This window comes from Larus michahellis, chromosome 1 (assembly GCF_964199755.1).
Source record: "Larus michahellis chromosome 1, bLarMic1.1, whole genome shotgun sequence".
NCBI classification, from domain to species: Eukaryota; Metazoa; Chordata; class Aves; order Charadriiformes; family Laridae; genus Larus; species Larus michahellis.
Window position 1 is genome coordinate 68,793,188 of NC_133896.1, and position 12,482 is coordinate 68,805,669.

At 44.3% G+C, this 12,482-nt stretch overlaps 1 protein-coding gene across 1 annotated transcript in view; it reads left to right on the top strand.

Moving 5' to 3' along the window:
• BCL2L13 (BCL2 like 13) overlaps nt 1-12,482 on the top strand; it is a 41,316-nt gene that overhangs the window by 24,961 nt on the left and 3,873 nt on the right. The window contains exon 6 of the mRNA XM_074584950.1: nt 1,116-1,259. Coding sequence (XP_074441051.1) covers nt 1,116-1,259 — 144 coding nt within the window. The remainder of the gene's footprint in view (nt 1-1,115; nt 1,260-12,482) is intronic.

Here is a 12,482-nt window from a genome sequence, read left to right on the forward strand (position 1 = left end):
TCTGGGAATAGTAATGGGGAGGGTATTTACAGAAAAGAAAACCGGGCTGAAGGAGGAGGAGGCTGGGAAAGGAGGAGGCAGTTGGCATTCACTTTGAGCAGTAGTATTAGCCTGCATCTACCCTGTGCAGCTGGGAAACAACGTTCTTACTAGCACAGTGAATACATGTGCAATGCAGTTGTCACAAACTAGGTGCAGTAAAACTTACAAATATTTTTCTCTTGTGTCATAACAGCACTTTTTCAGATGCTATGGTTCAATTCATACCAGTTTCCTGGTGCTGCATATAAACTTTGCCCAGCGGGCCACTTGCGTGCTCTAGGAGAATAAATTTAGAGTTTAAAAGTTCAACTGCATGTTATTTAGGCAAACAAAACCATAATTTCAGAAGGAAGTGTCTAGAACTGTGTAATACAAAGGAGGTGGGTTCACAGAGTCCAGCATCTTCTAGAGCAATTCACATTGCTGAAAAGCTGAGCATTCAGTTATTAAATGGTTTGGAAGGAGGAATGGGAGTAGGAAATGAGGAAGGGAATTCTGTACGTGTTAAATTTGGCGTAGGAGGGAGAGTTTAACGTGGAGCGGGGGTTGTGTTTGTCACTTTAAATTGTGTCTGTAATCTTATGCTGCTGGGGGGAGTTGTTTCTTTCTGTCCTGTCTGAAAGCCAAGTGTGTACTTCTAAAGAGACTGTCTAGTGCAGCGTATCTATTCAAGAATGTGTATGAGTTTGCTGTTTAAATACAGTTTGGATGCATGTCCCTTCAAACTATTTATAATGTTGCATCTTTCCACTTCCGGGGTAGTGAGTTCTGGACCGGTTCTGCTTCTTTACCTGAATCTGGTGTTGGAAAAAAAATGGGGCTTAAGAAGGCACTGCAGTCCTGTTCTGTGAAACTCTCAAGTTAGGCCGTGGTGCTTTGCTTCTCAGATTAAGTGCTTCTTTCTTACTGAATTGTATTGTGTTTCTGCCTTATGTCTTCATAAAAATGAAACGTATAGTCCCTTGGACTTGTAGATTCAGACCTTTTCTGTGGACCATATGAATTCCTCTGTTTCACCTACAGTAGTATTGATAATGCTTTCTGTATTTATTCACAATCCTTGTTTGTTGAAGGTCTTGGTACCCCTGGTTCTGCTACAACAGTTTCTGATGGAGTTAACCAGACGGGGCCAGGAACCACTGAGCGCACTTGTGAACTTCGGGGTGACATATCTAGAAGACTATTCTGCAGATTATATCATTCAACAAGGAGGATGGGTAAGAAGATAATGTTTAATTTTCATACTTTGTTCAAAGCTTATTTCTCAGTGTGATACCGGTCTTAATAGGAGTGAAAGCTAAGAGGGGTTGCTAAAAGTAAGCAGATGAGAGAAGGAATGCCCCAGAACAAGCAAAAAACCAAAAGAAAACAAGAGGTCAGGACCATATAGTTGGAAAGGGATTTTGGGCAGTCATCTGTTTCACCTCTCTGCCCCAAGGCAGAACTGACTTTTACCCATTCATTTCTGATGTTGACATTAAAGACCTGTGTGATTGGACTCCAGAATTTCCCCAGGCAGTCTGTTCCAGTTCTTTGCATGTCTGGTTTGTTGGATTGCCATTGAAATTGAAGAGGGCCTCAGATGTCAAATAACAACTAGCTTTCAAAGATGCTAATATTTTGCTGTATGGTGGGTTTTTGTTTGTATGTTCTTTACTGTTAATATACATGCAGAATTGCATTTAGAAGCAAACACCTGTCACAAGAGATACTGTGCCTGAGAGGTTTATCTTTTTAATATTGTCTTCATACTCTGGTGACTGCTGGAAATGGCATATGGGTTTTCTTCCTTTTAAATTTCAGGGAGTTTTTTAGCAGATAGGTAATTGGGGAGCACTTCATGGTGAAATGTCAGTAGGTACTAATTTATTTTTATAGTAAGTGACAAAATAGCTAATGCACGTTGGATTTTATAGCTATATAGGGACATGGATAGAATGAGCAATCAAGATTTCTTTGTGCTGCATTTCCTTGTGGAAATCTTCAGTTCATGGTAACCAGTGTTCCTGAGTCATGGCATGCTGAGAAAGTTTGATTTAAAAATACATCGCAGAGGCAGCTCACAGCCAGTGAGCTGGGTCTTGAAGGTAGAATTGTGCTAAAGGAGGCTGAGCTTTAGATTACTGGGTTTGGGAAGCGGGCCAGATTTGAATGGAATTAATCTGGGATTAGTGAAATGGCTCCAGCAAGTTGATTTGTTCTAAAAAGAAAAGCTGTTCAGGAAAACCCAGTCATTAAAAAAAAAAAAAAGTGCTAGTAGGAAAAATCTCATTCAGACAGCTTCTCATATTTCAGGATTCAACCTGACTTTTTTTTCAGAGTAGTTTGTTCCACAATTTCTACACGTCTGCACCTTCCTATATTCTTTCCCTTCCCGGCAATGGTGGATAATGGTTTGCAAAGCCTTTGGGAGGGATTGTTTGTCTTTAATGGACAGAAACACTAACAGCATGCAGCCAAATGACCTTAGGTCATTTGATAAATGCACTCACATTTCAAAGTATTTTCATCATAGGGAAGGTCCTTGCTTGCAACTTTAAGGCAGATGGATCTTAGTGCTATTTTGCTTTTCTGCCTTTTTTTTTTCCCTCAGAAAAGGCTGCAGTCTGTTCTCTAGCCCTTATTTGAGGCCTGCTATAAACATACTTAATACAGCATAAAGCCTCTCAAAACAAGCAGCTTTCCAGCATGGCCTCTAAGGGAGGGGGCCGTGCTTTGTGTTTGTGTGACACTGCATGTATGTACAGATCTGGGTAGTCGGTGTTTCATGGGCTACGAGCTTGTCTGTATACATCCAGTCAGGCATAAAATCAGACTGACATAAGCGGTACAGCAAACAAGCCAGAGCTATTTTTGAAACAGCAGAAGAGGCGAGGAAAGAGACAAGGTGATGAAAATCCTTTCCAGCCGAATTAGCGTAGCTGCACTGACCCTTTGTGAGTTGCTCTGGGGATGGGGTTGGGGACCCACCGGGCTTGTGCCTTCCTTGGAGGAAGGCAATACATGCTTTTATTACCTTTTTTTCTCTCCCCCCACCCCCCCCAGCCCCCCCCCCCCCCCCCGTAATGGAAATGTGCGTTTTTACTGAGTCACATGCTTCTCGGTTTCTTCCGAATTTGTGGGATGTTGTTCTGGGGATGGCAGTGCTGGGAGCGCGGCGTGGGGTGAGGGTGGGAGAGTGCGTGTGTTTCTGAGAAGGGCTGGGGGAGAGCCGCCTGGCAGGCTGTTAGCCATCAGGCAAGTGTTTTGCATTTTTTTTGAAGATAAGCATCTGCCACCGGAGCTCTGTGTGCTGGATCAAGTTGTCAGTAATGCTTTGCTAGAGCCATAAGGGCAATGTATAAACCTGGGAGTCTCCAGTGAGTTATGTTGCTGTTGACAGTAAGAGGTTCAATTTTTGTGTTACTCTGGAGTGGTGTGAAGATAGGTCTTTCCTACAGCAGCTAAGAGCTTACTTAAAACTGAGAAGATACCAGAATAGCCTGTCCGTTTTTTCGTGGAGCAGGAGCAGAGGAGAGCTTCACAGGAGTCAGCTTTTCAGGGGCAGACCTGATCTGTAGTGTCTCTGGTGCTGTCTCTTCCCGTGGCACTGAGTAATTTGGGATCTTCCTCAGTTTTTGGATTGAAGCCCACCTTTGCCAGGAGGGAAGTAGCCCGTCAAAGGTAAGGGGTCAGCTGAGCCCTTCCTATGCCCCACTGCGGATCTGTGGAGTCAGAATTTTACAGAGCTGTGTCATCCAGTGGGACCACTTGCTGCGTCATGCTGTGCAGCCACGATGCGACTGGAGGAGCTCCTGAGGGTTCTGCATGTGTGCAAGACTTCAGGCTGCTTTGTGGGCTCGGGAGGTCCAGGAAAGCTTCTGATTGAGGATGGTGGACAACAGTTAACTAGAAGCAAGGGAATGGAGGTTGATAAATTGGATAGCTATGCAGTAGACATCAAGAAATCAGGGTGGCTTGTGAGGAATGCAGAATTTGAGATACTAGAGGTAGAGCCTCTGAGATGAGAAAGTTGCTTTTTGATTTTTCATCCCTGGTGATGAGATGGTGTGTTGAAACAGCAAGTGTTCCCCTCCCATTTTCCCTAAAATTGTAATTTAGCTCACTTTTCATGGTAGGGTGGGACTGGGATGTAATGGTTGGTTGGCTGGTGAGAGAATGGCTGGCATATTTTTATGTTCAAGTACATACAATATTTTTATACTATGATTCTGGCCGTTGAGTGTGCTGTTGCCCTTCCCCTTGGTCTGTTTTACTGGTTTAGGGTGAAAGCCTTCGGAGTAGGAAGTGCGGTGCACAGTATATTGTGTTTGGATGCAGCTGCCAACATAAATGTGAATGAAGAGATGAAATAACTACTCCATCTAGTTTACAGTCTCCTAGATTTGCCTGTTAGATGCAAGTTGAGTATGGAGGACTGGAGGAAAGCAAGGGAATCTTGCTTCTGAACAGCCTCCCTCTTTCACTAATTTCAGTGACAGGTTTGGCTGCAGCTCTTACATTTACCCTGCTTGACTTTTAGTTTTAGTATGATCGTTCTTTTGGAGCAAAAGCATGTTTGGCATTCCAAGTTCTCTAAATAGACTCATGTCAGGACACATTTCTTCCTACTGGCTCTGAGCTTTGAACGCAAATGGTCATACTAAGATCTCATTCCCTTACTATCTTGAACCATCACAAACTAATTCCCAGCCTGATTTAGCAGTAGTTTCTTTCTTCTCTTTTTCCGGAAAGCAATGTTAGGGCTCAACAAACTGACATGCAGTGTACATGCTCTCCCCTCCCTTCCCCTCCTTTCCCCTCCCTTCTCCTCCCCTCCCCTCCCTTCCTTCCTCGTACCTCCCCTCCCTTTTTGCTCTGTCTGACTTCTCCAGGGCTGAATGCTGCTGCATCAGAAGCAATTCTTGGTCTCCTGGAAAAGTGCACAGTAAGGCCAGTCAGTTGGTAAGGATTTTTTTTCCTCTTCCTTTTCCCCCCCTCCTTCCAAATAATTTATTTCTTCTCACGCTCTGCAGATCCTGTTTTCCACAGTTAGATTTCATCTACGTTGAAATAGTCTGGGAATGTCTATAAGGAGGAAAAACTATAAGATTACTTGGAAGCTAGCTGCTTCTTTTTTATTTTTTCTTTTTTTCTCTCAGATTCACATTTGTGTTACAAGCCCATCTGCTTTTCAGTTGTTTGAAAGAGGTGAAATAAGTGCATGCCATCGGTGTTTATCAGTATTCAGTTAATAACCTTTCTGCTCTCAGTAAGAGGCTGCTATTTGTATTTGTGACCTGCAGCTGAAATTGTCTCTGCCTTCCCAGGGTTCTTGTCTCGTGATGTTCGGATCTGGATTTGAATTTAACTAGTTATTTACCTATGTCAAAGAGAGTAAAAGTATATTTGCTTGAAATACGCATAGTGTTTACAGTTTCATATCTGAGCCTTAGAAGAGCTGTTCTCTGTTTCCAGTGTTTTGTCTTGGGCTTTTCTGCTGGTTTTGACATTTTCTTTGCTGCTAGCGATTGGATAATTTACGTACTAGCGTCTGTTAACAATCTGGAGGAGAAAAAGAGTAAAGAGACTCTTGCCATCCTGGGGAAGGAGGCAGTCAGTTTGCGCTACCAGGGATTAAAAACTCCTTCTGCAGCAGTCCAGGTGTCTGCCTTGAGAATGACAATGCAGAAATAGAGAGACGGGCTCTGCTGGAGGAGAGATAAGTAAGTTTAATATGGTAGAGATGCAAGAAAGGGCAATCTAATTAGAGAAGTCCTAGAAAGGAGTTTTATTTTCAAAATAATTATACTTTACACTTGTATCATGGACCACGGCAGTGAAACATCCACTTTTATTTATAGACAACTTCTTTGGTTATAGTAATAGGTTTGGTTTTTTTTAGGCACTGTGGCTGAAGGAGAAGGAACTTAAATGGTCAAGGAGCAACTAGATCTCCTTTCTTTTTTCCCTTACAACAACTTCAGATCAGTCTGTCTGAAGAATTTGTCTCTAAATAACTGAATTTACTTCAGTATAAACTGCTAAGACTGAAACCTTAAAGGGTGTTGCTTTGGTGCTGACTCTCTGCAGGTAGTAGAGGTTATGTTGGAGGGCAGGGGAAGGAATAGGATCGTTTCTGCAGGCTTTTCTAGCCAAAGCATTCCTTGAAGGGGATGAGAGCAGTGGCTGCAATATCGGTGTGCTTTGATTTGGTTCACGACTTTTTTTCTTTTTTCCTTTTTATTTTTATTTTTTCCGCATTCAAAAGTACAGTCCTATTTGTGGACTCTGCTCTGTTTTTCTTGGCTCCGCCTATCTTGACAGTTTCACAAAAATGAATACTACAATAAATGCCTGAGGGCTTTTTGGTTTTGTTTTGTTTTGGTTTTTTTTGTTTGTTTTTAATGTGCTGTTGGAGATGTGGGTGTTGTCAGCTGCCCCTTTTTATAAGCCATTTCTCTGAAGGATTAGTAGGGTAACGCTGTCAGGGTCTGAAGAGGCACGGCATTGCGGGGCTGCAGACGGAGGCACGGGGCGGATGGAACTGCAGCCCCGGTCGGTGCGGGCAGGAGCGAAGCTCTCCCGACCCCGGCAGACCCTGTGGGCACAGCCTTCCCATTCCCCTGCTCAGCCCTCGGCACGGATGGTGCTTCACCGGCACACGGCTGCTCCTCTGTTATAGCTAGAAATCGCACAACAAGCGCATTCACAGCTCTGGGTAATCTGTTATTGTGGGAAATTTTCATATTTTCCCAAAGGGAGATCCTTCAGGATCCCCGGACACAGACCAGTTCATCGCTCCTCACCTTTTGTTTTTCAGACACCAGATTTTAAGCACAAATGCATTTGATGGGTTCCTACTGCTCCTGTTGTCACTGTGGCGCTGTTGGTGCAAGGGAAGTAATGACCGAACCTCGTTTCTCTCTGTGATAGGTTATGTTACAAGATAAAGTCAGTACTCTCGCCTGAAAAACTTCGTAGCCATGTTGAGCGTTCTGATTTTTTTATCAGGGTAAAGATTCCTCTCCTGGAACTTTTGTGTTCTGCCAGCGTTTTCCTCCTCCACTCCAAGGTGCTCTTTTTCTTGGGGATTTTATGTGGGTCTGTTTCATTTCAGGGTTTGGGGGGGAAGCTCAGGGAGCATAGGTATTTTTTCCCACAAGGTGGCACTTCTCTCTGACCTGTATAAAGAATTTTTGCTTCTACTGGACAAAATCAAGATCTGGGGTGTATGGGTGTCTTGCTGGGCTGTATAGCTTTTCTGGGGGCTTTTTAAGCATTTTTGGAGATGAGTTTTGTATGAGTTGCCTATCCACAACATTCCTTTCGTGAACAGACTTAACTGTAACCTGCCTGTGTAAAAAATACTTCTTTAAGAACTGAAGCAGAGAGACCAGTCGAGCTTTTTATAACACTTAAAACAAAACTCAAGGAAACCCTAGAAGAATACACACAGCGTCCGCAGCAATTAGAGGTAGACTCGTTTTGCATTCATCTGGTCTTCCGAGCTTACCGGGCAGGGCTTCCAAGATACAATAAGTGCTCTGTTGAACGCCTTAATGGCGGTCTCTTTCCGTTCGTTATCTAATAATATCTCCATTACAGATTCAATATGTACTATTATTCCTACTAGTTTTTAGGAAAAAAGTTACTTTTGTCTTTGAGACATTCGGAGTTTTGATTTTAATATTTATTTCCACCAGAAGGAGCTTTACGTAAATCAGGCTGAAATTATTATTTTGGTAAATAGGGATGTTTTTTTTTTCTTATGTGTAGTTAAAATTTTTGCTGTTTACCAAAAGTAACCACTATAGTTAGTAAGTCAGCTTGTTTCTATACACTTAATAACAGACCTATTAGAAAACCATGAAAAATAGTGTACTAGTCATGAGAGTCAGTTTCCAAATTTGTGGGGATTTTTTTTATGTTTGTTGTCTTTAAATCATAATTGAAACTTGACAGGTGTTTTTAAGTAGCAATTTCCTACTATATGTTAAAGGTTGGTAGTGTTCTGAATCCACTGCTGCAAGCGATTTTCAGCAAAGTTTGGATTACTGACGCTGGCAGGACTACGGCTGAATCCAAACCGATGGGTTCTGCTTGTTGGAAGAGCTTTCAGGGTTTTTTTTTCATTATTTTGATCATATTTTCATTACCAGTTTACAGTTGTCTAGTGTAGCTCACCCTGTAATATTATAGCTACAGCCTGTCCCGAGGGCTAGTCTAGAACATTTGTTAGGAGCGCTTTCTGTCACTTGTAGAAGTCTTGGGGAAAATTCCTACAAGTCAAACCACGTAGGTTGAGGACAGTGATGGACTTCCGGAGCTCCTTTTTTAGATCTGCAGATGCCACCTCAACAGAATTAAAGTTGTTCTCCTCAAGACTGCCCCACCTGCGGTGCTCGTCCTTGTGTTCTAACCAAGAAGGGAACTACCCGGTTCTCCTTCTCATCATAACTAGTGCCAGCTCTTCCCTCGCGTGGCGGTGGTTGGGATCGGGAGTGGCAGGGTGCTGCGGTGAGGGACTCGCTCTTGCTTCTCTAGACAAACGTGACGTGGTTCTGTAAGTGTGCTGGATGAGGAAAAGCACTCCCAAGTTGGCAAGTCTCCCATCCCAAATTTGAAAAAAGAGGAATCGATTTTTCTGGTCTGGAGCAGTAGACTATCCGCTTACAATAAACAAAGCAGATAAACAAATGCTTACATACATTCCTTATTTACAGTTAAGTCTGAAGTGTAGGGCTTATATAAGGCATCGGGTTATTAAAAATCCTTCCACATGTTCCATCCTGTCCTGAATTAATCTGTCTGTGGGAGCTTTGCTTCTGGGTCAGGTCTGTAGCCGAATCAAGAGAATTGTCCTAAATGTCATTCAGTTTTTATTGCAGCTACTTTAAAAGAAAAAAACAAACAAGCAACATAAACGTGCAAACCTCAACCAAATCAGCGCAAAATCCTTGCTTTATCCTCTTGACTCGCTGAATTAACTGTTAATTCAGCTCAAGAAATATTAGTCCTATATCCTAAATAATGCCTATTACTGTCTGGCTTTTCAATTAAAACTTCATGAGCTTTTAATGAAAAAGTAGCGAAGCTACGCAGTGACACTCAGCGTGTTAGCTTTCCCCCAGGTTTCTCAGCCTCGGGCGATCGGTCTCTTCAAGCTTGGAGAGTTGTGTCCCCGAGGCACTGACGTGGAAGTTAAATTGCCTGTAAAGACAGAAAGGAATCAGCCAGGCTTTATAAGGCTCTGATTTATAAGGAGCCGGCGACTGATATCTCTTTTGAGGTCGTTCCAGTCTGTACGGCGTGAGAAAAGGAACCATAAAATGCTTGAGCCTCTTAGAACCTCCTTTCTGCTGAAGGTGGGATGGGTGTGTGGTGTTGGTGCACGTATTAATGAAGTATTTGAATTGTCGAGAATTGCCCATGTTCCCCCATCACTGTCCCTTCATTTCCGTACCCTCTCCAAAGCAGTTTATCCTGCACATTACCCTCAGCATCTGCCCAGATCTTACCTGTATTTTGTGAGAAGCGTATCTCCAGTCAAAGTGCGCACTCGGTAAAGCACATAGCCTTTACAAAATGCCCTGATATGTGGGAATAACTAGAATAACTAATCCTTGTATGTCTCGGTTGCCTCTCCATCTGTTTGTTAACCTGCTGAGGGTCTACTGAGATGAGATATTTTGCTGGGCCTGGGCACCTACTAGTCCAGGTAGTAGCTGTGGTGGTACTTCGTCTACATTAATTGTTCATTTTTATCATGGTCAAATTATCTATGGGTTCCCTCCCCAGAGAAGAACTTTGATTTTCTTTATAAGAGGAAAGGGAAAAGTAAAGAGCGGCAGATGAGGAATAGAGTAGGAGCAGAGGCCGGAGGAATATCTATTGAGGAGTATCAGGATGGCCTAAATGTCACCGTGGTCTCTGTACCCGATTGTCCCCCTTGACTGGGGTGGCTCCCTCCTCCCTGCCGTGGGCTGCTGAGTCACTGCCCAGAGGTGCTTGGCTTTCACCACTGTGCGGTGTACAACTTCAGGGGAATTTAGCCTGCCTGAACATGGCCCTACTTGGTGCTTTTTTTAGTTTATTAATGAAAAGAAGTTTGCTACAATCACCAGATCTCACAAGCATAGTGTGGGTTTGCAATATTTTTTTATATGCTTCACGTTGAACCAGTCCCAAGAGTACGGGTGCACTTCCAGTGGTGTGTGAAGACAAGAGCTGCCACCAGTTGTGTGTGTGTCCCTGTTCTTTTTGCTAGCGTCAGATTACAGCTGTAGTCTGGCTGTAATGTGCCAGATGTGCCGTTGTGATGTGCCGCCGGCGGGAAATAAATTGATTCGGATTTGTGGAAGGGTAGAGCGTAGAGGACGGTAGTACAGAGGTTCATGAGATCGCAGGTTGTACATCTAGTTATTTCGTTGTTTAATTGCTGCTGTTCTGAGTCCGTATCGCCTGTGGAATTAAAAAAAACTGCTGTGATCATAGGTGTCTGTTAGTAGCTGACATCACAGTGAGAGTATTTCCTACTTCATCACCATCCAGAGGAAATCCTGATGATCAAAGGGACAAACGTACGGCCCCAGAGTGTGCCTGGGGTGCTGCCTCTCCACCCTCAGCCTGGGGCAGTGGGAGTGAACCACAGTGACCCGCTCCCTGCTCTGCGGCTCTCCAGTGTCTGCTGGAGCAGGACAGCCTGGGGCTGCGCGCGGAGTCCCGCCTGCACGTGCTGCCCAGCAGCCCCGGCCCACACTGCTCAGGATTTGGTCTCTTTGGATCTGGCAACCTCTGCCTTTACTTAGGCTTCTTGGCTCTTCTTTTCCATTGCCCTTACTTTGCAATGCTGGTTGCTTCCTCCTAGGTTGTAGAGCTCCATTTTGTTTTAATGGCCTAAGCTGCATTTTTTAAAAAAAATTCATTCTTCTAGTGAAACGTGGCTTTCAAGAGGGTACCGGAGTCTTGAATTCTCAGTCACTGCTCGCAGAGCAGAACTTGCTTTGGATTTGTTGGTGTGTGTGTGGTGTCTGGACATTTTCACAAATGTAACGCTTTATTAATTTTTATTTCCTTCTGAATCAAGACTTCGTGGAGATCCTTAGGTGCCTGATTGCTTTTAAGCTTCCCCTGAGGAATTCTGTGTACCATTTCTCTTTAGAGTGTCTGAACGTGTTACTGCACCAGATGGTGCTTCCCGTATCCAAGCAATTTAAAGGCATTTATAAAGAAAAGTTCCTTTTGAAGTGCTCTGTGAGATTCCTTTATTCATCCACAAATATTTTCCAAAAGTCCACGGGCTGAGAAGATGAGATTTAGATGCCACCCCTACCAAAATACGTCACAAAATCTTGACCTTCCCAGTGCTGTCCTGTACTACAGCCTCCACCGTTGTACAGAAGTCTCCAGGAGCGGGTCCGTCAGGTTTTGCAGAATGGCAAGGTGTTTTGGGGGAATGGGGAGAGAAACCTCACTCCCATCCTCAGCTCGGGCTCCACTGGCCCCTTTTCTCAAAGTTTGTTGATACAGGAATAGTTTCCACTGTGAAGGATGGAAGCGTTACTGCCCCTGAGTTGCGCAGATCTCTCAAGTGCCAGTTCAGTGCTTTCGCCAGGGGCCCGCTCCTGCTTCGTTTCCTCTCACTGCAGCCACTGCCAGCGACCCGCAGCGTTTGTGCTGTCTCTCCTGTGCCCGCAACTCGCTTTTTGGTTTGGTTTTTTTGTGTGTGGGGGGTTCCTTCCCTGTGCTAGGGAAGTGAGGAATTGCAGTGTGCCCGGTGACTCTGTGGAGAGCCCGGGCATCTCGTGCTCCCCTGAGAGAAGAGCGCTCTGCTGCTGGCCCAGAGCTACGAGCTCTGCGGATGCGCTGCTGAAAGTTAGAAACCACTGACCTGTAGGCCCTGAACTCCTTGTATGTTAAGAACTAAGTGGTAATTTGGAGTTACCAAAGCTGAAATGCGTTTTCCTCCAGCTCTCTAAGCAGGGAGCTGGCGTCGGTTCAGCTCTTTTGGCACCCGTGAGAGCAGGTGCGGCTGCTGGCCCTGCTGCGCCCGCAGTCGCGCTCGAGCATCTCAGTGGGACAGACTGGACGCTGATCAGGATTAAAAACAACTCAGCAAAATAAAGAACATGTTTGTTTTTAACTTGGATCGGCTCCTGACACAGACCGCTGCGTGAATCCATAAAAAGTTGTAGAACAACCGAGGAGGTGTCTTGGAATGGGAAGCCATTGATAGGAGACTGGAGCACAACCAAACGCCAACTTCACAGGTGTCGGGAAGGGTTTGAAAAGATGAGGACAACTGCTTGGAGTGGTTTAGGGGAACTATTGCGTGCAGAAGGGAGCAGGGAAAAAGAAAACAAATGGATTTTTTTATTTTTTTTTTTTACGTGTTATGATGGGACCAAATAGGTAAACTTGATAACTGAATGTGGAATTTGCAGGGAAAGGGCTCCCAG